This window comes from Elaeis guineensis, chromosome 4, assembly GCF_000442705.2.
Source record: "Elaeis guineensis isolate ETL-2024a chromosome 4, EG11, whole genome shotgun sequence".
Taxonomy (NCBI): Eukaryota; Viridiplantae; Streptophyta; class Magnoliopsida; order Arecales; family Arecaceae; genus Elaeis; species Elaeis guineensis.
In genome coordinates this window covers 35,718,214-35,746,091 of record NC_025996.2, presented here as the reverse complement: position 1 = coordinate 35,746,091, position 27,878 = coordinate 35,718,214, and the positions used below count along the sequence as shown (strand labels likewise).

Here is a 27,878-nt window from a genome sequence, read left to right as displayed (position 1 = left end):
TTATATGGGATTAAATAAGTTAATTATGTCTAGCTAGCACTAGACATAAGGTCATGTTTAATTCTGGAGATGATGTTAATCTGATCAATGATTAATATATTTATGAGAGAATCAATTTATGTCCTAATTAATTTCAGATTAGATGTGATTTAAGTAAGGATTAATTAGGTTAAAAATTTAAGTTAGACTTAGATCAAAATCCTAATTAGATTAGGATTGACAAGCTTTTCGAATCTGATTCGAATAACGTTCGAATCGGATCCAAAATGAGTCAAATATGAGCCCATTTGGTTTAGAACCAAAGAGTCCTATTACCTGAGAGACTCTCTCATAAGTTGGCTGACCAATGGGGGAGGGGGCTGATTTTTTCTATCCCACATTATGTGCACGGTGAAAGGGTTCATGCATGAAGAAAGGAGAAGTCCTTTCTTTCTTACATCTCTTTCTTAAGTGGGATTTCTTGTTGGACAAGGACTCCTAACTCCTTAGGATATTGGATCAGATTTGGATGCCTCACCTATTTAAGAGGAACCCAACCAACCAGTGAAAAGAAGAGAAGACAAGAATTTGTGCGACAAAAATTCTTAGTCGCAACACCCTTCTTAGTCGGCAACCCCTTCCAATTTTTAGTCGCAACACCCTTCCTAGCACCCCTCTTGAAGGATTGGTGTAAAAAAAACATCCCTCTTTCTTATAAAGCTTGGTGCGCACTGAAGTAGAGTACCTATGCTTTCAGCCTTGCGAGGCATCAGATTCAAGCAACTTTAGGGATTTGATCCCTATTCTGCTACGATCAAGGTAATCCATAATTGTTATGTATGCTTTAGAATAGAAAATTTTTAAAGCACATTAACATTCGATTAGATCGGATACTTTCTCTTCACAAAGCCCATCGCCCACTTATGGTAAGTCATGACTCCTTTGAGGTAGTATTTTGCAACCATCTGATCAACTCCTTATGCCCTGAGCAAATAGGTAATGGCCAACCATCACTCGGTAACCCTGTGCGCCATCACCGATGTCTCCTCATTAGTCGATTCTATTTGGCCGACCAGCTTCATGCCTGTAAAAGATTCTAGCCCTAAACGTCCTATCCAATAGCATCTTGAGGCGACCAACCTCTAGTCGTCGTCAATCAATCTTTGTCTCGACAACACTCAATTAGCAATCTCATTCAAAATACAATACCCACCAGGCAATAGCTGTCTCTAGACTGATAAGGCAACTATAATTACTACATTCTAAAAATCTCAAGTGATAATCTCGTGCCTACGATTCACGTTCTGATCATGCAGAAACAGCAACTGCTTACAACTGAAGCTCCAGCTCTCCATCTATAAAGGAGACTCAAAAAAATCTTCAAAAAAGGTATGTCATTATTCTGGCTCTCACGCTCTCCTGTTGAACGAGAGTTCTAACTTAAGTTTGGAGGATCCTCGCCGAAGCCATCTTCGGTTAGGACTTTTGTGCAAGTCACACTCCCAGAGGTCCACCTCACCATTGACTCTAATGTTCTAATGCCAGATAAATTCTTGCAGCAACAGATATAATAGGTATTTTATATAGTTTTCTCAGAAAAATGAGCGTTCAACCAAACGTAAGCTATTTGCAATTAGTCATTTTCTCATGATCAACCAAACGTGCCAAAATTCTATTTTCTGAAAGTAACTTTCTAGTAAGTTAGTTTTTGAAAAGTTATTTTTAAAAAAAAAATTCTTCTGCAAATCAAATGAGCCCTTAGTGTCATCGGACAATATTTTCATGTTTAGAGAAACTTCCATTGGTGACCAAATTTAAAAAAATTGATTTCATGAATCTAGCTTGAGCATAGGGCTCACTATCTCCATGATTCTTGAAAAATAAACTACTTTTACTATTTGATGTTTTTTCTTTAGAAAAAAAAAATAGGGATTTTCTTTTAGCCTTTGACATAGGGCTCACCGACTCTTCTTGCCTAATAAATCTCTATGCTCCCACTTACTAATCTATGTAGCATTTTTCATTCTAGGTTTTTCCCTTGGACTCCATATGTGAGAGAAATGTGAGAAATAATAGCCTCACATTGGATATGTTAAGATTTTTATGATATTTAAATATTTTTGTGTCCATCCATCTAAATGCCTAGATTTTTAAATAGAATCTTAACAATTTTACTTATATTTATTATTTTTATAAAAAATGCTAAAAAAACATACATTTTTTTCATAAACTTAGTCTCAATAGTGTAATAAGCTTTAACTAAATTTATGCAATTGATCTTCAAAACTCATGGAACCTCCAATTGTTTGAGTGTGAAAGAGCAATTAGCCGGTGTAGGAGGGCAAGATAATTTATTCGTGAATAAAAATTTATCATCGCTTAGAGATAAGAAAACAAAAAAATTGATGAGTTTGCAAATAGCAAAACTAATTATCCTTCAGTATGCAAAATATTAAATTAGTAATACAATTTGAATTAGTGCCCATAATAAACTTAGCAAGGAAGCCCAGGAATTGATGGTCTTTACTATCTTGAATGGTTTATCCTTAACCCATCCCATAAGACCTCTTTGCATGGTGTACATAATTAGAATTACTTATTGAAAGTCTTAGCTTATGCTACAAGAATTTAAGATCATTGATCATATAATACCAAAAATACTTCCGATAACTTGTTTGGGAGTTGGGATTGCAATTGGAGTAGAAAAAATTTAGAACAAAATCAAATAGATTTTTTCTATTTTAATTAATACGACAATAGAAGGAAGGAATTCCTTCTCTTCCATAGAGATGATGCCCTAAGTGCTAGCACACATTCTTTTTCTTTCGCGGAGAAGATGCCTCAACTACCCACCCACGTGTGCGAAAAAAATATCCGGCAAAAAATTTTTTTTTTTCTCAAAAGTCTCTCAATCATGAACATATTTTAGAGTTAACATATTTTAATATAAATCACTGTGATGGAGTTATATTAGATATCCATCCTCAAAGCGAATTTTCTATTATGCATTGGACAGTGATTTGAGTGTAGGGATAATTTGCAATCACCATATATAAGATCATCATAGTGCAACCAACATGGTGATCTCATCACCTCTATCCATATTATCCTTGATTTTGGATAGATCACCTCATACCAAATGCCCTTAAAGGCATTTAATATAAAGTTATAGTCTCAAATCAAGGATGATGTAAGAGGAGATAATGAGATCATTATATTTCGATGCATTATGGTAATCCTACGTAGCGTTGATCTCAAATCACTATTTAACCTAGTGATAGAATACCTATCATCGAGGTCAACAATCCAAGATCATTTAGGATAATGATCTTGGACTAAATTTGAGATCAAAAATACATTTTAGTCCAACAAAAAAATTGATAATTAATATATTATTGTATATTATATCAATATTATATATATAATACATATTATATTGATATTATATATATTATATTTATGATTTATATTATATTAAAATATATTATAGTAGAAATATATTATTGCACTTTATACCTATATAATAAAATTATTTAGGATATTAATTTTATTTGCTTTATCTTCATAATCAAGATAAATATTAATAATAAAAATAATATATAAAGTATAAATAAAAATATTAATTCTATAATAATAATTAAAATCTAGTGTGTGTGTGTATATATATATAAAAATAGAAAGTGAGAGAAAATGGAGTGATCAAGTAAGCTGTCCACATCAGCAGTAAATTTTCATCTATGAACATCATATAGATCAAAATCAATTTTTATATGCTACTTATCAGAATTCTCCTATCTAATCATTCTTCCAGCATTAAATGCAAGCATTATATCATTAATGATGGTATTGAAATCTATTATGTTTATTTAATTAGATGATTAAAGTCTGTTATTATTGATCTTTGAAATATGAATGGATATGCTCTTATGTTAATCGAAATATTTTTTAACAAATTATTTTTTTAACACATAATTAATGATGTGATTTTATAATCCATATGCAATGTATAAATAAATAAATAAATAAATAAATAAATAAATATATATATATATTAAATCAGAGGCTTCTCAACGTGAAGCCTCCACCGTCACGTGGCACGATGTAGGGCCTCTGTTCACCATGTAAAAGAAAAGAAAAAGTGCTCACAGGAAAGAAGCTTGGCCCGCATGCATTGTCATTGGAGTGCATGGAAAAAGAGGTGGGGCTGTCGCATGTCATCATCAGAGACTCAGAGTGCCACCTGAGCTCGACATGTCGGCCGTCGTGCATCGGCGGCATCCTCTGCTTCTCCATCGTCGTGAGCACCCGCGGAAGTGGATCGAAAAGAAGGAGCTGGGCTAGGGTGGCTGAAGGGCAAGGCCACCGAAGCCCTTGCCTTAGGCTCCGCCCCTAGGAGGCCCTCGCTCGCTCGCATCCGCATCGCGGTCCAGTCTCCACCTCCGACATCCCGATCCCGTCTCCAGGCCCTCCACGCTCCATCAGTGACCGCATCCCAGCGTCCCGATCCCATCTCCGGTGTCCCGATCCACCTCCAAGTCCAATCGTGGTCCAGCCTCCGCCTCCACGCCTCTACCTCCGGCCGTTCGACGTCCCGCCGTCCCGATCCTGCCTCCACGCTCCATCAGTGACCGCATCGGCCGATCGGCGCATCCCAGCATCCCGATCCCGCCTCCGCCTCCATGTCTCCGCCTCCGCCGTCCCAGTCCCGCCCCGCCTCCAAGTCCACGCTCCACGGCTCCACCAGTCCCGATCTCTCCGGCCCGGCAAGGCCTCCCGACCGGCAAGGCGGCAAGGCAAGACCACCAGGAGCCAGGAGGTCCAGCCGTCCAGGACCACCACGGCTCGTCGGCTCCACTCCACAGTCCACACGGACCACACCTTCATCGCTGAGCAGAGCGGTCCACCCCCCCGGCCTCCATCGATAAGTTTCTTCATTTTTTTTTTATTTTTCGGCACTCCCCCTCCGCCCTGCTTGGTGCGCCGGGCCGGCGGGCCGCCGGTCCGTCGAAAATTATTTCTTTTCATTTCTCGAAAGTCGGAGCCCGGAAGAAGGCCCCTCCCTGGCCCCTGTCGGACCCTGCGGCCTGCGCAGCCCCCAAGTCCCCCCTTCCCGCTCGATCCGAGGGTGAGAAGTCACCTGTCGCGTCTCGCCGACGGCCGATCGGCCGATGACTGATCACAGCCATAGAGCAGTGGAATGGAAGACGAAAGGGCTGTGCCGCTGTGGCATCGATTTTTTTTTTTAAAAAGCAAAACACGTGGTTGATGGGCAGGTAGCGTGGGATGGTGGGAGAGCATGGGAGAAAGAAAAAAAAAAAGGACGGCGGGCGGCTTGCAGATTAACAGCGGTAATTAATCTGATTCAACCACTTCAACGGAAAAATTTCAACGATCATTTTTTTTCTTTTATAAAATTAACCTGAATTGCTTCTTTTTTTATATTATTATATTTAGATAATTGATAAAAATATTATGGAATAGTATTGCAGTGGATGCTCCATATTTTACACAGCATTCAACAATTAGGTGCTATTATTCTCATTTGCAATCAGCATTGAACAATCGGGTACTATTATTCTAATCTTTATCTATTTTTTATTTAATTTAAAATTTATATTATATTATTATATATTATCTTTATTTTATTTAATATTGATTCATTGAATTAAAATTTTGATTGTTGATCTTGTATTGACTATTTAAGAAATATAAAATAATTATAATAGTTATATCTTTTTGATAATTCATAATAAGAATTTAAATATACCAACTCGAAAATATGAATCTGGTTATTCAAAGCTTCAAAAAAAAAAATTTGAAAGTGTAATACAATCTCAAAAAGGAGCTCTCGATAAATTCTTTACAAATAATAAAAATAATAAATTAAAAAATATGATGAATGTTCTTTAAATGAACAAGTTAATAATCCTTTAGAATTAAATGATAATGAAATATTAGAACAAGAGAAAGTCAACGAAGAGATTCAAGATAATCTTCAAATCATAGTGAAAAAATCAATCAGTTAATTTAAATGATTACATTCTTAAAAATATTTATGATCCAAGTCAATGGACAATATTGATACAAATTTTAGAGATTTATTAGTAGAAAAAGGTCCAATTAGAATTGATGATATAGATTTTTCTAAAGATGAATTTTCAAGATATTTTTCTACTACATACTATATTCAAAAGTTGACAAACGGAGAGAAGCATAAAAGAAGACGGCTAGTTTATTCAAAAGACTTAGACAGAATATTTTGTTTTTGTTGTAAATTATTTAATTCTGCTTCTAGTATAAGTAAACTAGCTAATGTTGGTAGTAGAGATTGGAGAAATCTTAGTGCTAAACTTAAGAGTCATGAGATGAGTAATGAGCATGTTATTAATATGTGTTCATGGATTGATTTAGAAACGAGACTATTGAAAAATAAAATAATTGATAAAAGTATTCAAGAACAAATAAATAAAGATGAAGAACATTGGAAAAAAAGTCTTATTAAGAATTTTTGCTGTAGTAAAAATTTTGATAAAAATAATTTAGCTTTTCATGAAAAAAATGAAAAGATTATTAAACAAATAATAAAATTTTTTAAGTCTAATTGAAATGATGCAGAATTTGATCCGATAATGCAAGAACATATTCGACGTATTAAAGATGATAAAATTCATACCCATTATCTTGGATATAATGTACAAAATGAATTGATAAATTTGTTAGCAAATGAAATTAAAAATAAAATTATTAAAAAAATTTAGAAGTAAAATATTTTTAATAATACTTGATTGCACTCCAGATATAAGTCATCAAAGCAAATGTCTTTTATATTAGATGTGTAGATATTTCATCAAGTCCAATCAAAATTATGAAATATTTTTTTGAATTCTTAAAAGTAGATGATACAATGGAAAAGATCTTTTTAATGTCATTATGGATGAAATAAAATATATTGGACTTGATATTAATAATTTAAGAGGACAAGGATATGATAATGGATCTAATATGAAGGGCAAACAACAAGGAGTGCAAAAAAAACTTTTAAATATAAATCTAGATCCTTTTATACACCATGTGGTTGTCATAGTTTAATTTAGTACTTTGTGATATAGCTAGTTCTTGTACTAAATTATATCATTTTTTGGAGTGGTACAACGTATCTATTCACTATTTTTTCTTCTACTAAACGATGAAAATTTTCAAGATAATATTTTTGGTTAACTCTTAAATTATTATCACAAAACATTGGAAAAGTCATATTGAAAGTATTAAAGCAATAAGATTTCAAGTTCCACAAATAAGAGATGCTTTATTGAAATTAGCAGAAGTTAGTGAAGATCCTAAAATAAAAGCGAACTAATTGCTTAGCAACATATGAGCTTGAAAATTTTAATTTTTATTGGCATGACTATTTGTTATGATATATTATTTGCTGTTAATTAGTTAGCAAAAGTTTACAATCAAAATATGTATATTGATGTTGCTATAGAACAATTAAAAGTTTCTTTCTTTTTTTTGAAAATATAGAGAAGATGGATTTGCATCCGCTATGATTTTTCTAAAGAAATTATATTGAAATGAAAATAAACCTAAATTTCATGATAAGCGTATCATTCTAGAAAGAAATAATTTGATGAGAATGTTGACAATGAAATAAAAAATCTCTTGAAGAATCATTTAAAATTGATTATTTCTTATATATAGTAGATTAAGTAATTTTTTCACTCCAAAATAGATTTGAATAATTTAAGATATATGAAAATATTTTTATTTTCTATTTAGTGGTAAAAAATTGAAGTCATTAGATAATAATAGTTTGAAAGAATATTGTTTAATCTTGAATGTTCTTAAAATATAATAACTACTCTGATATTGATGGTTTAAATTTATTTTCAGAGTTAAAAATTTAAAAAAAATTATACAAGTGGAAGATAACAGTCCAATGGATATACTCAATCATATAAGACGACTGATTTTTTTCAAATGTATATATTATTTTTAAATAATGTTAATAATTCAACAATAAAAATTTTTTCAAAATTAAAATTAATAAAATCTTACTTAAGATCAACAATATCTCAAAAAATTAAATGATTGACTATATTATCAATTAAAAAAAATATTAGAAAATTTGATTATAAAAATTTAATTTAAAATTTTACATTTCAAAAAATTAAAAAAATAAAATTTTAATAAAAATTTATATTATTTTAATTAAATAATTATATTTTAATTTTTAGTTTTAGATCTCCAAATATGTTGAGCCCGCCCTGAGTGGAGCCGTCCAGTCTCATCGTCAGAGTGTCGCCTGGACTCGCACAACATGCTGGCCATCGTGTGTCATCGTCGGCGGCCTTTGCACAGCGTCATCGTCGGCCTCCCCCTCTCTTTCATCGTAAGCGGTTGCGATCGTTTGACATGTGGTGTTTGGGAAAAGGAGAAGAAGCTGGGTGTGAGTGGATTGTGACCTGGCTAGAGGGATCTCTTTGCTTACGAGGCCACCGATTCATCTCCACTTCCAACAAAGTTATCGGCTCAGCATGCGATTACTGTTTCAGTTCTTGACCAATGCCGGAGTTTTAGTTCGGTAGTGCAGAAAATTGTTGCTTCGAATCCAAAACCCCAACTGCAAGTCTGCCCTCCATAGGTGCCACTAGTTTCTTTCAACTCCCCAAGCCTTCTCACACCTTCTTCTCCCCACTGTCATCCTTCTCGTTGCCGTATTCCGAGGAGGCGCGAGGAAGACGGGGTTCCAGAAGCCAAGCCCATGGTGGTCGAGATCGAGGGCGCCGACCCCTGAAATGAAGACCGCAAGAGCAAGAAGAAAAAAAGGTACAACAGAAAGATAGAATCAGAGGATGGAGATTTACCAATGGCGATGAGTCGAAGAAGGAAAAGAGCAGCCACGAGAAGAAGGACAAAAATAAGGAGAAGGAGAAGAGGAAGGCCTTTGACGAGCAGAGCTGCGACACAAGCTCTAATATAGGAGAGCTGGTCGGTCACCAAGATATGGCAATTAGTTCGGCTTTGAAGAAGCTGATGCTGGTGGAAAAGAATGATGAGTGACGGGATGAGGGAGTGGGTGGTGGTGACAGGAATCCCAATATAGTGTACAAGTTCAGGATCTCCAAGACCCGAGAAATTAAAGTCGAGGGGGATTGAATCGCTATTGCTGATTCAGGCCGAGACCTTTGATGGCTCTAATTTGGTCAGTTGGGCAAGAACAGCTCATGGGCGAATAATTTAACCGTATTTACACCCTTGACATCTTCGTTGTCATTGGGGTTAGTATCATGTTAAAAATTTTCTTCTCTTTTCGTTATTTTTCTTTTCTTTTCTTTATGTGTTGAATTGATCAAGATAATACCATTCTTTTATTTTATCAGAAAAAATTACAGAACATGGGTTATGTGGGTAATCCAATTACAGTGCAAATTAACTGTTTTGCTTGAATGCCATTTAATTTTATAATTTGATGGGCAGGCAAGTCATTTGCGACTATTTAGTTAAAGTTGTTATCATATCATGTATTGCCATCAACCTGAATGTAATATTTTTTTTGGATTAATTGGTTACTCATAACGTAGAAATATCATGCTTCTCATGGGCGTTCTTCCGATGGGATAATTTTTATTTCAGCTTTTTAGGTTGGAAATGTAGTAAAGGAGCTATGTGTTTGCTCAACAAATAACTCCCAACGAATGGCAACCGTTGAAGAATTCTTTCCATCCTAGCTTTGGAATCCTTCACTATCGCCGTCCAAGAATTTTGTGAATCACAAATTATTTAAAAATATATTTAAAAATAAATTTTTATTATTTTTAAAATATATAAAATAAATTTAATAAAATAAATAAATAAAATTAAATATTATTTAAAAAAATCGTATCCCATGAGGTCCTAGTGTATCATAAGGCTAATAAATATATTTTTACAAATATAATAAAAATTCATATATAAATAAATATATTAACATTTTTTATTATATATTTTATATAATTAATAAATATAATTTTATCTACGTGTCAAGTACGGATCGGTCTTCTTTTAATAGAACAGCGCATTTTGTTTTGGTTTTCTTCAAACCTTCTCGAGCCCTAGCGAACACCCACCTTTGTCGCCGCCGCCGCCGCCTTGCAGAGCGCTCGTGGTGCCCACCTCTTCCCTACTCTCCTAGCGGTCACTCCCCGCTGGTCTCCGTCGTCGCCTTCCTCCCCATCATTACGGCATCGGCTATCCCTCTCCAATCTTTCTCAGGTACGTCTTTTTATTTTTCTTCAAACCCTTCTCGAGCCCTAGCGAACGCCCACCTTCTCGCCGCCACCGCCTTGCAGAGCACTCGCGCATGCCCACCTCTTCCCAACTCTCCTAGCCGTCACCCCCGCTGGTCTCCGTCGTCGCCTTCCTCCTCCTTACTCTCCTAGCCGTCCCGCCCCGCTGGTCTCCGTGGTCGCATTCCTCCCCATCATTACGGCGTCGACCATACCCTCTCCAATCTTCCTCAGGTGCGTCCTTTCTCACAGATCTCTTTAACGCCTTTAACGCTGGTCTCGTCTCTACTCTGCTCGCCACCTCCCACCGGTCTCCGCCGTCATCTGCCTCCGCTTTCCACATCTCCGAAAAAGAAAAAAAAAAAAAATCAATCTATGCGGCTTTTTAATTTTTCCACCTTTCTTTTGTTTTCGTTGATTTTTTTCTATATTCTTTCTTTGTTTTCGTTGCTTTTCCGTCGTGTGGTATTGTGTGAATTCCAATCGTGTGCGACGCATAGAGAAATTTAGATCCGACACTTGGAGCGGCCAGGAAGTTGGTTTTTCATATGGATTTGTAAAATTGTGTGAACTGAGAATGTGGGATTTGTTTTTAAGTATAAATCAATGATTTTATTTGTCTTATTTGTCTGAAAAAACAAACACTATGAATATTTAATGATAAAAATATATGGCGATGAGATATTAGAGAAAATTAAAAAAAATTAATACGTAAGTAAGAATTTATAGTTTAGATCACTGAATATTTTTTTTTTTTTACCTCCAAGGTTTTCTGCTTCCAACGACTATAAATCATAGCCAAACCCTAAAGTGCAGATAATCCACCCATGAGCTTGGAGCCCTTTAACAGGTATTGTTTTTTCTTTTGATCTTCTTTGATCTTTTAATGGATCCATCCCGGAATTGTTGGAGTTTTCGTGAATCTGAGAAGGGATGATGGGATTGTAATGAAATTCCATTCTGATTTACTTTTGATTTTTGATTTGTTTCTGTTTGTTTGATGGTAATGGGTAGGTTGGTGAGGCTTTCGGCCCGGGCCTTCTATGATGATATTACTATGAAGGGCGATAACCAGCCCAAGAGTGGGAGGGGAGATAACAGGGGAATGGCTGTGGTGGTCCTCGATGCTCTTACTAGGTATTAAGTCCCTTCTTGTTTTTGTTTTATTGTTGTTCTTTATCTCCTTCTTATCATGAATTCTCTATGTGAATCTAGTATCTGAGTTAATTATCATCATGTTTTTACAACATGTGGTGATATTGTTAGATGGCTGCAGCTTTGACATCTGATATCAATTCAGTTTTGTCAAAGTTTAGTTAACCTAATGAAACTTGAGATGTGCAGTTGTTGTGGTGTGCTTAAGTGGAAACAATGCAAAAGCTTCTTCAACAATGAGATCAGCTAGTTCCACAATATATAGGTTTATAGTAAGGCATGGAGTACATAGTATCTCCCCAAATGTGTATAATTTATCCAATAGGTTGTGAAATTTCCTTTTGAGTTTTTATAGAGTGCATGAAAAAGAAGGTAAGGAAAGGGAGGGAGAGTCTAACTTCTCTACATTTTTATACTTGGTGACCCATCTTGTCTTCATTTCGAAAAAGCTAAAAGTGCCACTGCTCCTTTCCAAGCTAGGTTGCTCTTTGATGGGATGATTTTGATGTCACGTGGACAGGAAGGTTTGTCAAACGAAAACCTTCATTCTACTAATATCCAAAATCTGACTATGACAACGAACTCATGATTTGCACACAAGAACTTCTTATGAGCTCACATCTTAATGGAAGCGCTCACTGCTTGAATACACTGGAAATTGCATCACAGAAGATGCTTCATGATCATGCAGCTATTAATACAGCCTATGAGAGCTCAGACATTGGAAAATTGCCATGGATTAGGGCTGCAAGGTTGCGAAGCTGACACAAGCTCCAGGCTACTCAAGCTTCACTTGTTATATGATTAGGGTTAGTTTAAACTTGACCTGGACTATAAGTGCTCAAGCTTGGTTTGTATTCTAGTTGAGTGAGCCAACTATTGAGCCCAGCGATGCTTTTATTTACTTTTGTGAGCCCATAGTGTTCAAGATTGACCTATTAACAAGATGTCATTTAAGCGATACTTGAGCCTCGCTTGTTCTTGATCAAGCAAAACAAAATTTATCCTGTTACCAAGCCATGTCTAAGCTACTCATCTACTTGGTGGTTCACAGCACTACCTTTGACCTTCAAATGGTTTATTCTCTTTAACTCATCAAGGGGTTAACATGGTAGTGCTATGATCATTAGTTTGGCACTTATCTGTATCTAGTTTAGTCTCTGGTAGATGGAATATCTCCTAGGTAAGGCCTAACAAAACTTTCTGCCAAACATGTTATTTATGGTAAGTTGCAACCCTTTCCATTTTTAACCTGCAAAATCTTGCCAGTGGTTTCATTTTTTGACACTTCGTTTCTCAGGCGCCAATGGGTTAGAGAGGAAGATTTGGCAAAGGCTTTGAAGTTGCATTCGAAACAACTTCGCCGTACTTTACGATTTTTTGAAGAGGAGAAACTGGTCACAAGAGATCACCGGAAAGAGGTTAATAATAATTTATTCATCAAGTTGATATATATAGTAGCATGAATACATTTGGCTGCTTGCAGCATGTTTTTTAGTTAATGGAGTTTATTCAGTTGGCCATTTTTGTTTCCTCTGGAGGCATCTTCTATTTATTAAATAACTTATACGTTTGCTTCGTAAGCGGGCACAAATGTATGAACCTGTGCAAATATGAAGGAACTAAATTATAGCTTAAGCCATGTTCCTCCTTTCCATCTTTTTTTTTTTTTTTTTTTTTTTTCAGGACTAATCGAAAGTTCATATAATTTTATATTATTAATATTTTGTAAGTAGCTCTTATAGATAATAGACAAAAAGCATGGCAGTTCTAGTTATTATCAAAACACATTTGAGGATGAGAAATTGTGTTTGTGCAAAATTGTTATTGCAACAGTTAAAAGCATGTTGTCATGTCTGCAACTAGCCATGCTTATGCTTGTCCAATACTTTATTACCAGAATATCTTAAAGGAACTTATCTCATATCTTATGTCCTTTCTCCCTAGTATTGTTTTTTCCCTCTTCTTTTCTTTTGTGTAATTCTTGACCATGGATATATTGTTGTTTACATGACATTAGAGCTAAGGATTGGGTTTCTTGATTTATCAGATAACATGTTCATCATATTTATGGTTTTATAATTCTTTCTTTAGTTTTAGCCCTATATTTGCGCTGTGTGTGCAAGTTGCTCCAATACAATACATTAAAAAGGCTTCACATTGGCTTGATCATCATAAATTCAGTCTGGAGTTGCACTCCAGAATGTCAATAAACTTGTTCATAAAATTCATGAAGGAACCACACTTCAAAGTATGAGCTGAGTTTCCTTCAATTCCTAGGTGTAAACTTTTCTCCACTCTGTAGAAAAACTAATCCAATAATCCATGTTCTTTTGTCATGGGATGCGATTAGGCTAATGAAATGTATATGATCTTAAAGAAATTCCTGCACTTATTTCTTAACATGTGGAACTTTAACAAACATCGAATTGTTAGCAAGTACTAATATTGCTAGCTTGCAGAAGTTTTTGTTAATAAGAGTCCCTATACAAATAAAATACCAGAGTCCACATAACATTCTAATTCTAGAGTCCACAAAATTTTGATTCTATAGTCCACATAAAAATAAAATTCCATATTTTCTGTATGTGTGCCTAAGTGCTTCTAGATTCCTTATTAATGGACAGTTCTTGATCATACTCGGTTGGAAAGAACTCGACTTCGAAGAGTTTGTCTGCAAGTACCACTTTATAAACTGAGGATCCATAGCATGAAACTCATCCTCTGTAATCAAACAAAATCAAATGAAGGGAGACATTTCCATTAGACAAGATAATGATGGAGGCTACCACCAAAAGAATTAACAATCTCATCATCCAAAACTTCTTCAACTCATCTCGCTATTGAGGAAAATGTGGCATCTTGGGATTGAAGTATCTACAAAAACATTAGATAGCAAAGCAGGAGGCTCAAAGGTACCTCAGTAAGTTAATAAATCTTTCACATTGAAAATAGGACTAATATTTGTATTACTAGGTAAATCAAGTAGATATGCATTAGGTCCAAGTTTTTTAATGAAGGGGAATGGTTTAATGACTTGAGCATGTAATTTCGTGAAAGAATTTTTAGGCAAGCTTTTTGGATGCATGCAAACTATGATATTATCTCCTACATTAAACTTCTTGGTCCTACAATGCACATCAGCAACAAGTTTATAGTCCATATTACTCATTACAATTTTGTGCCTACATTTGTGGTTTAGGATCTAGACATCTTTTCCTATAGGAACCTGAGGGGATGGTTACTGTTAGACCTAGATCTCTTATTTGAGAGTTTGACAGGGGTTAAAATAATGTTCTGCCCTTATGCTTAAACACATAGGTGTTTTCCCTACAATGGTGGGTCACATCTAAGTCAAAGCCAAGGATGCTCAAACAAAATATGTGCCACACCCATATGTAACGCATCATAATACACCTCATCCTCATAAGCTCTCTTTTTGATGGTCACTAAACATCTCACAGTCACATGCAAGGTTGGCTTATTAACTAGGCTATCTGAAAGGGCTTGAGGTGTGTCTCTACCTTAAGGTTCAATCTAGCTGTAGCAACCTTGGAGACTACAGTTGTATTACCTCCATCTATGACCAATTTAGCAGATCTCTCATTGTATCTAATGAAGGTGCGAAAAATACTAGTATGCCTCCACTCATCATTATATACAGCAATGGACAAAGCACACCTCACTTCATTACAATGATGGTCATCTATCTTGAAATCATCCCCAAATTCTACCTCATCGCTAGAATATTCTATGAAATCTACTACCTATCCCTCAACCTCTTTGTGGATCATCTGATTCTTGCTTTAAGGTCAAAGCTTGCTGAGGACAATGTGTAGCTACATGACCTCTATTGTGACAGTGATCACACAACATCGAAGAACCAACCCTAGACCAACAACACTCACCTGAGAAGAGAGCCTATGCTATGGAGTCTTAAGATACCTCTCTATAGCAATGACCTTTTGATAGGCCTCCTCCTAAGAATTAGGAGCATATAACTCTGCCTGCATCTTTATGTCTTCCTTAAGCCCATTGACAAACCTCCTAATTGTATGGAACGGATCTTCCTCTATCCTGATCCTAAGCATAAGCTCATCAAACTTTCCATGTAGTTGAACACAGTTGAGGTTTGTCTGAGATTTAAAAGCTGATCGTACAATTGATTTCTGCAGTAAGAATTTAGGTATTTCTGCATTAACTGCTGCCTCATGACTATCCACTAGGTGATAAGCAACTCATTTAGATGTTGAAGGAATTGCCGACACTCTACCAATATTTATTAGCAGCTCGTACCAACGTCATCTTGATGAAGTGAACTCTCTATCTGCGGTCATATCATACCAATCAAACTAATCCTCAAGCTCTTCCAACCAATGTAGTAAGATGTCAGGGTCTAATTTACCATCGTAACTTTGCATATCTACCTTAACTAACTTAATAATGCCTCCAGTGTCATCCTAATCATGTCAACGAGATGGAGGGGAGCACCTATTGACCCTATCAGGCGAGGATTGTGGAACTATCCTGAATCACATAGTTCGGGGCATACCAAGCCGTGCCGGTGATGGACTGGGATGGTTTCGGCATTTGAAACAAGAAAAGAAGGAGAGAGGGAGAAGAGAGGAAAAGATAGAGAGAGGGGGGATGGAAGGAGAGGCGGAGGGAGAGAGGGCTACCAAGGGCAACGTGGGGCTAGAGGGGGTCTCTACCCTCCTCTCGATCAAAATAGGGGCGGAAGCCCTTGTTTCTTTTCTTCACTGGAAATCAGCAAAATAAAAAAGGAAATGGGGGCTTCTGCTCCTATTTCGATCGAGAGGGCGAAGCCCCCTTCGTCCTGCCCTCTCTCTCCCTTTCCCTCTCCCTCTCTTTTTCCATTTCGCATTCTTCCTTCCCCCGCCCTCGCTGCCACATCAATATGGGCTTTGTCAGCCTCCCTCTTCTCTCTCGCTCTCTCTCTCTTCTTCTTCTCTTTTATTCTCTCTTTCTCTCTCTCTCTCTCTCTCCCTCTCCCTCTCTGCTGTGTCAGTTTAGGCCCAGCATGGGAGCATACTGAACCGGGCTGCTGGTGATCGGTCCGAGCCTTGAACCTAGCATAGCAAACCTTGCTATCAGCCATTAGGATATCTAGCATGTTGGTAAACTGGCCTGTGATAGACTCCTCTTGGATAGTTGTGAACTGGATGTCTGTGGTCTTATCCACGCTAATGAGGAGTCTTTTATTCCTCTATAAACTCATCCTCCTCATTTGCATCCTCGTTAGACATAGACTATATTATAATGAGGGTCTCTAGGCAAGGCTCTGATAGTAGGTCCAGGGGCGTAACTCATCTTACCAGTAGCTACTAATGACCTGGGAGTGAGAAAGATAGCTTGGACCAACCCAACTAAATAAGGCGATGCATAACATTGCCTAATAGACTCTTTTGCCACATCCGCTACATGGCATCTACCTAAACCTCTTAGGACTTGAGCTGCTTGCTAACTCGATCGCTCAAATTGTTCACTTCTTTGCTCAAATTTCTGGTCTATGAAGTTCATCAAGACTTTAGTGTCAAATAATGGGATAGAAGTGGGGGAAACGATATTTATGGTAGTTTGATGTGTGGTGGAGGGGTGGTCACTCTGTTTGTTCCTGGTCATGGTGCTATGCAATGAAGTGTAGAGACAATGAAAGTATGTAGAGATAGAATTAAAATTGTGATAAGTAATTACCAATAAACCACTACAATGCACACATGCAAGACTTGTAAGTTTAATGCAAATAATATACCAAAGTCCACTTACGTAGCAAACTAGGTTAGGTGCAGCAAACAAGCATATAGTTTTTTTTTTCCTTTTCTTTAATGGAAGAAAAAAAGATAAGGTTAAATTTGGAATTAAAGGCAATCTATTAATTAGCCAGTCGACTAAATATCAATCAAGCTTTTAAAGGGAAAAATTTTACCTCCATAAAGAGCACTTCCAACTACTTTGCCTTTTAGCAAAGGAAAACTAATCGTAGTGGCAAAATTTGTAGAAACAGACATAAAAAATGGAATCAGCACATTGAAATTAGCTAGGGACAAGCTTCTTGAAAATTCTGCAGGTGCTGACATGGTGCTGACGTGGCACACATTACTGATGCAGTGCAGATGTGGAAGCTGATATTGACAGTGATGTGGTGCAGTTGATTTGGTAGGATGACTTGACGGGATCGTATTAAAGCTAATGGGTTGGATTTGGGTCTGCAAGTTTGGTTGGATTAGGATTGGAACCCAGATTTGTGGGGCACTTTCTTCCTTGCAAGGCCTTGAGTGAAATCCTAATCACCGGGTGGAGTGGGGAGAGCATGATGGAGGTTGGAGAGGCCAAATAGGACAATGAGTGAGAGGGGCAACACAGTGAGAGGGCGGTGTTGAGGCTGTGCTAGAGCTTGATGGTGTGGTTGTGGGAGGTGGAGACGATTTGGCGGTTGTTGACGGTGAAGGAGATAAAGAGGACATCATGGGTGTGCTTGATGAAGCGATAGGTGTTGGTGCCAGTGTTGAGGTCCCAAAGATGGAACTCGCAGTCCTAGGAGCCAAAGAGGGGCGAACTTGCCATCAAAGGAGAGGACCACATTCACGATGAAGTGGGAGTGGTTGGTGAGATGGTGGCCAAGATGGAGATTTGGTGGGGGCGGTGGGTGAGTGAGAAAGGTGGAGAGAGGAGAGCAACATTCAAAAAATAAGGGATTGTCCTTTTGTTTCTCTTTTTCCCTTTTTTTATTTTCTCTCTTTTCCTTTTTTTCTTTTTGGGTTTGGTGATCAGTGGTGGAATCGTGTGGTTTTCATTGACTTGAAGAGGGATTGGAATGGGGCAATTATTTGGGTGTTGGTGTGGTGGGGTGTCAACGGCGGCGGCGGTGGTTGCAGATCTAGGGAGGGTGGTGCATTGAGTTGCTAGGACTGTGGATATGGTGCAGCAAAGTGCCTGATCGAAGTTAGCTCTAATACCAATTGAGGTGGTACGAGGAGGAGGAGAAGAAGAAGAAGAAGAAGAACTGTGGGGGGAGGGGAGAAGTAGAGGAGAAGAGAAGAAGCCAAAGAGGAAGAGAGTAGGAATTCTCAATATTATGTAATCCCAATACTTCAAGCAATATTCTCAATTAACATAGCAATGGGTTTATATAAACAACCCAAAACCTTAATAAGGGTTTGCATAAAAATAAAATAATAAAGTTGACATAAAATTCTAATTTTAGAGTCCACAAAATTCTAATTCTAAAGTCCACATAAAAATAAGATTGCGTAATTTCTATATTTGTGCCTAACAAAACCGCACCTAAATTCTTTACTAGTGGATGGTCCTTTGTTGTTAAGATAGAGGCAATGCAACCATAAAAAGGGAGATAATAAGTGGAGATAATAAGTGGAATCCACCACTAACTTCAGGTGGGGTGGCACAAAACAATCTAATTATTTACCATGTTTCTTGGCCCACTACATATCTATTTATACAGACACAGGTTGAATGACTTTCACAAGCTCTAAAAGACACAATGCCTGAACTACAATTAATAAACCAGGAAACTCTAAAGGGCACATTCAACATTTATGAACATATAACTAAAGTATAATAGCCACTAGCTGTCAATAACTAATAAATGCTAGCTGACTTTTGACTTGATTAATTATGGTTACTCTAAGAGGGACTGAACCAAAATGGGCTTATCTGGCATGGTTAATTCATTGTTCCTGCATCAGTCTAATTTGGAATTAAGGATTAAAAAAAAAAAAAGAATAGCTCCAAAATGGTGGATTGGTTGTGGGGAAATCTGAGGACAAATTCAGCAATCCTCCTTAGGCAACAGAAGGGGAAAAAAAATCATTTTACAGTGGAAAAGCGAACCAGAAACCTGTACTTGGCAGTCTTTCCAATTTCTGCATATGTACCCAAATTGTCTGCTCTCTTCTTTGGATATCATAATTAGTTCTCACTTTGCAAACACGTGAGAGTATAAAATGCTGGTCTTCGTTGTGCTAGTTCCTACCATTTGTTGGGTTTATTTTTCCTCCGCTTCTTTGAAAACTTGAGAAAGTACCAATATTGGTTCTTTTCCTATTTTGACTCCACCTAACTAGTATTCAGTTTATTGCAGACTGCCAAGGGTGCAAAAGTATTCAGCGCTGCAGTTGCTGCCACTGGTGATGGTCAACAAATGGTTAAAGAGGGTGAAGAGAAGACAAAACTGCATACCCATTCTTACTGTTGCTTAGATTATGCACAGGTCTCTTCCTATAGACCCTTGGTATTTTTGATACAATTGTTTGGTCCTGTTATCATTTTCAAATAATATATTCTGATTCTTGTGCAATGTTTATGATCATGTCTTGTATTTTGTCGGTCAATTTTTGTTAACTTATTCCTATCTTGGAGGAAGAAGACATGAACTTGTCTTCCACTACAAAAAAAAAAAGGAAAAAGGTAAAAAAAAAAAAAAAAAGAAAAGAAAACTTGAACACGTCTGAACATAAAAAATATCTTGTATTGACAAAGTTTCTTGTTTAAAGAGCATATAAGTATTGTTGTTGGTTCTTTATAAATCTTGCATATGAAACAGTTACTCCCTATTTAGTATGAACTTTAAAATTTAAATCTTTGGTCAATTTGGACATAAAATCTTGTCTTTCAAATTCAAATATGCCAAAAGCACTTATTTTCTTTTATATATATATATATATATATAATATATATATATATATATATATATATATATATATTTCCTCCATCGGTCCATGTATTGCCTAATACTGCTTGTACCAGCCCAAACTTCCTATAGTGATACAGGGTACCTGCCATGCCAGTTTTACACTGTCATTGAGCAGGAGTGATGTGTTTCATAACATACTGTTTGGTGACCTTATCCATTTATGGCCAAATTGACCAAGAAGTATTTATTTCAAGAGAGGCCAAAGTCAAGTCCATCGGTATTTTTTCTTCTCTTATATGCAGAATAGAAAGCTGCTCTTACCTTTAGATGATTCACTTTTTGGACTTGTTTGGTTGAAGAGAAGGGGAGGGGGGAAGAGGCACTTCCTGGGAAGTGAAGAAAGTGCCTCTTGTTTGGTTGGAGTTTTAAGAGGAGAGAGAGTGGAAAAAGTACTTCTCATGGGAAGTCACTTCCCACATTTCATGAGGAGTAGAAACCCATGGAGGTGGGTTTTGGCACTTCCCGTGACATGAGAAGTGGTAGTATTTTTTTCTTTCCTAAAATATCCTTTTAAGATCCATAATTAAAATTTAGTAAAATATCAATAGATGGTTAGGATGAAATATTGAATAGTAATATAATCTTATATTAATATTATCTTAATATTCATATAAATATAATATTAATATTTATTATATTTTAATATTATTTTAATATTTATATTAATATAATATTTATATTAATATTAATATAATATTTATACTAATATAATATCATATTTATATCTATATTAATAAATTTATTATATTAAAATATTCATATTATGTTAATATAATATTAATATATTAGTATTATATTAACACAATAAATTATTATGGTCTAATGTTATATTATAATATATTAATGTTATATTTATATTAATATAAATATAATATTAATATTTATATAAAGTTTATGAGTAAAAATGTATGGTTTTATATCTACTAAGGGTATAATAGGTATTTTACACAGATTTTTCAGAAAAATAGGTGTTCATCCAAACATAAGCTACTTTATAATAAGTTATCTTTCTATGGTCAACTAAACATACCAAAATTCTATTCCCAGGAAGTAACTACTTGGGAAGTTACTTCCCAGGAAATTATTGGGAAGAAAAGTTCTTCCTGCGAACCAAACGAGTCCTTTAATTTTTGATGATTCTTTTTCTTGTTACTATCGGACAATATCAGTAACTGGAGAACAAGTATAGCATTGCAAAAATATTTTTACGGATGGTAATCTCTATTAGGTGTTGTTATTTATGGTGTCTGTTAACTTCACTAGTGGTTGATAGCAATCACAGTTTCTCTTCTCCGAATAGATTCTTAACTTTCAGTAATATGAATATAATGTTGATTCTTCTGTCTGATTTCTTTGTGTCATATGCATAATGATACTTGGATGTAGATATACGATGTTGTAAGGTATCGGCTTCATCGAATGAAGAAAAAATTAAAAGATGAATTAGACAGCAGGAATACCATTCAAGAGTATATATGCCCTAACTGTGGGAAAAGGTAACAGCGGAACCTGCTAGCCTTTTTAATATGAGACTTATAAAGTTGATCTTCTAAAGTTCTGAACCTTCAAAATTGTCAACTGCCATATGCTCAGATATTCAGCTTTCGATGCATTGCAACTTGTAAGCCTTACTGATGAGTATTTTCACTGCGAAAACTGCAATGGTGAACTTGTTGCTGAGAGTGATAAACTTGCTGCTGAGGAAATGGGAGATGGGGACGACAATGCTAGGAGGCGCAGACGTGAAAAATTAAAAGACATGCTTCAAAAGATGGAGGTTAGCATTAGAATGTCATTTTCTTTCTTTGCCATGTGGATTTTTTTGAGTCAATTTCTATCTCTTTATGAAGTGTGTACTATATGATATTGCTTCATTTGCAAGTTCACTAGAATTACTCACCCAAATGGCTTCATGGCTTCGCTAATTATGATATCTTGGGACACTGGCAAGTGCATACTTTGATTATAATACCTTCAAACACTGATTAGCTGGTAGCTACCACTCACAGTATTAGCATATTAGCTTGGAAAGATATAAATGTCCCATTGGAACACGAAGGCTGATGCATGCGCGTGCACACACACACACACAGATAGATAGATAGATAGATAGAGAGAGAGAGATGAAAACTAGACCTACTCAGCTATGCCACTCTGCTTGGATCATTAAAAGGTAAAGCAGCCAGTCGGGAGCGTACACTATATTATCATACCTCAGTGGATAACCAGCCATGATATGGATAGTTGACAACAATCTTGAGCCAAGTATATGGGCCAGGCCAAAGTTCTGATGATGCATATATCAATCAGATCAACCACTTAACAGACTACATGTTAATAGTTTGCACAGAATTTCAGGGATGACTGTATTGTGAAAATACAGGTTACTAATCAAAACCTCACCTGTTTAAAATATTTCAATTGGTGAAGTTGGTTATTGGATTCCTGATAGTATAGAGGGAACTCATTTTGATATTGAGTGCCGAAATAATGTTACCTTCACCTAGGCACCACAAATTTGTCATGGTAAATGTTAGCTCTGGTGACTATAGCCTTTTCTTTCTGATGTTGTACAAAATAATGATAATGGAGCTGTCAATTTTAGCTGTGCTTGATTTCTGGTAATCTATGGAGAGTTTTTGTTTTTCATATGCATATGCAATATGAATGGAAATATATTGTTCAGTTGACCTTTTTGATGTTTTCTGTCTACATTTGAAGAGATGTCAAACTGCTGAGGTCTCCATTTTTTTGATAACTGAACCAAGAGTTTTTGGGGAATGAGGTGGTGGCTTCCCCTTTGTATAGGAATTTGCCAGTGAGCTTGAGATTTAGAAGGCTCATATGATCATGGCAGAAGTCTCATGTTATTCTGTTGTTATTGCCTTATACTGTGTGCTTATAAAATATGCATGAATTGCAGGAGCAGCTGAAGCCATTGACATTGCAGCTGGCAAGAGTAAAGGATTTACCTGTACCTGAATTTGGAAGTCTCCAAGCATGGGAAGCTCGAGCAAATGCAGCTGCACGTGCAAGTGGTGATTCTAGTGCAATTGATTCCTCAAAATCATCACAAGGACAAGGATATGGTGGAACCCCAATGCCATTTCTTGGCGAGACAAGAGTATGCTTTTATCTGCTTTTCAAATACTCAATAATTTGTTGACCAAACAAATATGTTTTTTTAGTGTCACTGTTTTGGTGGCATGAGTTTATCGGAGTCTATGATATTGGAATAGTAAGGCATCACCTAGACCTCACTCCATATGATTACGCTGAATTAGTTTATGGACTTTAATATAGAGTTTCAGAAAGCTGTTCCTTCACATATACTGACTTAAATATACAAAAGTTTGTCATGATTATTTTATGCCCAGTATGTAACCTTTTTCGTTATGTACATGAATATCAAGAAGCAAGAATTGGGTTGACATGATTGTTCTTATACATGTAGATGTACATTTAGGACTCGCACCAAGGCTGCATTTCAGCATGCTATGCATTCACATGCATTAAAAAGTCTATACATGGTGACTGCATAAACTCAGAGAATAATGGTTTTGCTGGCTCGTACATGTTGTGTGGAACTTACCGTGCCAACACTTGACCAAAACAGGGCATGAGTTGTGTGCCAAGGTATTGACCTAGCTGGTTGATATTGGCGATATTGGTCTACTACATTAAGTCATGTAACTGGCATGGGCCGCACTGACTGGAAATACGTCTAAAGGCTTCAAACAATTTTTTTTTCTTTTTCTCGTTTTCTCCCATTGTTTCACTAGACGGATATGTTGAAAGCTTGTTCTTAAGCTTGAGAAGTAAACTTGTGAAGAAGTGCTCACTGGATTCTAAAAATCATGCCAGATAAACTTTATATCTCATCATGAAATTAGGCAATAGCCCATGTAAACCTTTTCTTCCCCTTTTCTATCCAAAAATTAGATTCTATTTATTTTTCTTTTTTGTTTTTAATGTTAGGTAAAATGCAATTTGTCTCTCAGATTGGTTAATTTGCATGGGTGCTTTCCAGGAGGAAATGGGTGCTTGTGCAGAGCAATCTTTTAAAGAGCCTATAAAGAAGTTTATAATATTTTAAATTAAAGAAGCCCCAAATACGTGTGTGCTTGCGTGCGTGTGTATGATTGCTGGAGATGGAACAGGAAGCATTTAAAATTGAGAAGCTTGAAGTTTATGCATGAATATGGATGTTAAATTAATGATTTATACAAATACCATCTTTCTTTTTGATTCTAGAATTTAAGGATTTAACTCTCTTTAACCTTTAAGGTACATGTTCAGTTCGTGCATATACATCATATGCAGTGCATTCTCCTGTATGTGCTATTTCCAATTTGATGAAATATTACTGATAAAATATACTTCTGCATCTTTTTACCATTCTAATTGATAAGCCACATCAGGAGGACTTCTCTAGCTGGTGCAAATCATACAAAGCATAAATTTGAGGAAAAAAATTGGGGAAAAATTGGGGACCTGATGGATACTTAATGTATTATGACGTAGTGAGTTATATTATGAAATGGAGGGACATTGCTTGATACTAGCTGAACACATATTGATGCATGGTCTTCAATGCGACTTAAATTTAAGTCATGCTGGTGAGATCAGGGCTGGCAAATGAGCAAGCTGTTCACAAGTTAGCTCTAGTTTGTCTTGATCAGTTATGAAATGAGCCAAGCTAGGGTAGGCTTATGTCAGTTGAACTTGGCCTAAATTAGCTCAAGATATTAATATATATTAGGATATTATATTATTTAAATTATTATAATCCATATAAATAATTATTTTCTTCAAATGATTTTAAACCCTCACTAGATTTCTTAGACAAGCTATTCATGAACAGCGCGCCCCTAGCTTGAATTTAAATGAGCTTGCTTGAGTTTGTCTTGATTATAAACATGCTGAGGTAGAGCTAAGCCTGGCTTGGCTCATGTTCAGCTTGTTTCTACCCCTAGATGAGACCACAATGAACATCAAAACTTGCTCAACTCATCATGTGCACAACCATATTTTTTTTTTTAGTTTTACAGTTGTCTAATTTTGTCTCTTGCATATACTGCTTAAAACAGAAAAAAACCATCTCATTACTGTGATCCCCTGCACTTAAACATATACTATCAATTATCAAAAGTGCAGATGCAGGGTGGCCAGTGGAGGGTTATGCTTGTTAGTTAATTGCTTAATGATTTCTTCATTCCTTGGGATTCCCTATTATTTCACATATACATTATATTCTACATATACTAATTCTGTTTGACCTTTCTGCTACTATTTTACTTCTTGCGTAATCCTTTTCTGCAACATATGCTATTATCATATTAACAAAAGCTAATTATGAGTGCACATGAGATATCCTTTAGGTATCTCATGAGTCGAGCTGCAACTCCTGTTGAGCAAATTTCTGACCTCATATCTATTAATTTAAGCCTACACCAATTTGCATCAAAACCTAATGTCTGAGTTAGAATGGATAATAGATCAATTTTTTTTCTTGGCATTGGCAGCTCTTGAGTCTTCATGTTTATGTCATATCTTTCCCTGTATCCATTCGATGAATATTTGTGGCTTCTTTGCAGGTGGAGGTTGCTCTTTCTGGTGTTGAAGTAAAGGAAGAGGACACTGAATCTGATACTAAAGCTACATCCATGAAGGTTTTGCCTCCTTGGATGATTAAACAAGGGATGAATCTTACAAAAGAACAACGTGGAGAGGTCAAGCCAACATCAAAAATGGATGAAAGTTCAGCTCCCATTGATGACAAGAAATCAAAAGACGTGAAAGAAGATGAAAAGAGTATACAGGCCAGTAGAGAAGCTTGAATTTTCTTAGCTATTGCAAATCATATTCTTGAAATTGTTTTTTCTATGGTTGAATGTTGCTGCTCATTGAGAGTTTGATAATATTTGTAGGATGAGTATCTCAAGGCCTACTATGAGGCTTTGGTAAAAAGGCAGAAAGAACAAGAAGCATTGAAGAAAATGCAACAAGAATCTGAAACAAGCAGGGCATCAGCATCTGACTTTTCAAATGGTGTCCCTGAAGCCCATGCCGAGCGTCGAGTCGGTATGAAATCAAAGCGGGAGGAGGACGAAAATGATGATGTTGAATGGGAAGAGGTTCCACCTGCTGGTTCGTTCTACTTTAATCTCTTTGGAATTTTTCTTGCTCTACCAAAATTTTGATGATTGCATGAATTTGTAGTAACAGATTTATTGTCTATGCTTGTACCTGCTTATATTAGATATCTCAACTGATGTTTTTAAAATTGGACCAAACAGTGAACCAGCAAACTGTCCAGCTGCTGGGTCGACCTGTTGGGCTGGTTCGCCCAGTGATGTCTGCAAGACATCATTATGATATTATAATTATATTTTTATTTTTAAAAATTCTAAAAATAGAAAAAAAGGAAAAAAAAGAAAAATTCCTTGCCTTCTTGGGGCAGTCTGCCGTTGCTTTTGACCTCACCCCTACCATCATCCTTCGTGGCATCTCCACTGTATGCTCCTCCAAAACCCCCTTACCCCCTTCCTCTCCTTTCCCTTCAAAATCCCCTCTAATTTTCCACCTCCTGCTCTTTTAACTCAATACTTCTATATTCATAGAAGTAGAAGGTATTGAAACAACAAAATAAAGATTAGATTGTTGGAAAAAGGAAGGAAGCAGATAAGGAAAATTGGGAAGGAAGGGAGGTTACAAGAGGCATTGGAGGTGAGGATATTGAGCTTTTTCTGGTGTCCAATATCGCCGGATCTGGGAAGGAAGGAAGAATGATGATGAGGAGGCCAAATTGGAGATGTCAAAGGCTGCAATTATGGTTCTTGCCTTGATCTTAACCTCCAATATTCTCAAAGAGGGTGACAAGTAGATTGCGATCTCCACCCTGATTTCAGATCTCAATGGATCGGTTTCCGCATTCATTTTCGTACTGAGGAATGGAAGTAGCCTCAAATCGTGGATTGATGCGGCCAAGGTCTTTGAATCAGTATTGAGATGTCGGGAGTGGGGGAGGTGAAGGTGATGATCGCCGAGGAGGAAATCGTCGCAGAGTTGATTTGCTTGATGACTTGATCGGGCTGTTAGGTGATAAGGAACTGAAATATACCTTCAGGGACCTAGATTAGATGGTGCTGGCAAGGAGAGAAGGCCAAAGGAGTCCCCAGCTCTTCTTGGGAGGGAGCATGTGGCCTATGTGGTACTGCTAAGGAGAAGTCGCTATGGGAGGAGGAAGAGGTCTGATGGCCGGTAGTAGGTGGGGCTGCTTTGCTGCCTCCCTTTTTTTTTTTTTTTGGTACCGGAGAAGGAGATGATGATGACAAGGCACCTGAGGTAAGTACCACTATAGTAAAGGACTCTTTACCCTAAAATCGGACCGAACCAGCTGGTCTGTCCAGTTGTTCGGTTCTCTTGGTGTCGACCGGTTTTAGCATATCCCATAAATTAGACCGAACATGCAAATGATTCTTTGTTCATCCAGTTGGACTGGTCGGTCAAGTCTGGTTTTAAAAACATTGATTTCAACTTGCTTGACTGAACTGGTGGTGGACAATGACTCATGCACTAGATCAACCAATGGTGTTTGGCTACAACAGGAATCATTTTTGACCTTTTGAGGATCGTATTGCATGCTAATTGTTTAAGATTGTTATGGAAGTTCTCTTGCTCAGCATTGTCAGGATTGATTGAGTTAGAAATTATAAAACAGTACAGATTGGATTGGACAT

The 27,878-nt window shown here is 36.6% G+C and overlaps 1 protein-coding gene across 2 annotated transcripts in view; it reads left to right on the top strand.

Annotated features, from left to right (window-relative positions):
• Positions 1 to 10,061: 10,061 nt before the first annotated feature.
• The window catches only part of LOC105036417 (uncharacterized), a 23,673-nt gene continuing 5,856 nt past the window's right edge, over positions 10,062 to 27,878 (top strand). The window contains exons 1-11 of one of the 2 annotated variants that reach the window (XM_073256301.1): positions 10,062 to 10,233; positions 10,311 to 10,481; positions 11,015 to 11,097; positions 11,262 to 11,384; positions 12,703 to 12,823; positions 19,525 to 19,653; positions 21,523 to 21,632; positions 21,730 to 21,913; positions 23,060 to 23,260; positions 25,734 to 25,958; positions 26,067 to 26,286. In XM_073256301.1, coding sequence (XP_073112402.1) covers positions 11,075 to 11,097; positions 11,262 to 11,384; positions 12,703 to 12,823; positions 19,525 to 19,653; positions 21,523 to 21,632; positions 21,730 to 21,913; positions 23,060 to 23,260; positions 25,734 to 25,958; positions 26,067 to 26,286 — 1,336 coding nt within the window. In that variant the 5' untranslated portion in view covers positions 10,062 to 10,233; positions 10,311 to 10,481; positions 11,015 to 11,074. The remainder of the gene's footprint in view (positions 10,234 to 10,310; positions 10,482 to 11,014; positions 11,098 to 11,261; positions 11,385 to 12,702; positions 12,824 to 19,524; positions 19,654 to 21,522; positions 21,633 to 21,729; positions 21,914 to 23,059; positions 23,261 to 25,733; positions 25,959 to 26,066; positions 26,287 to 27,878) is intronic. The other variant, XM_073256302.1, reaches the window with a different exon arrangement.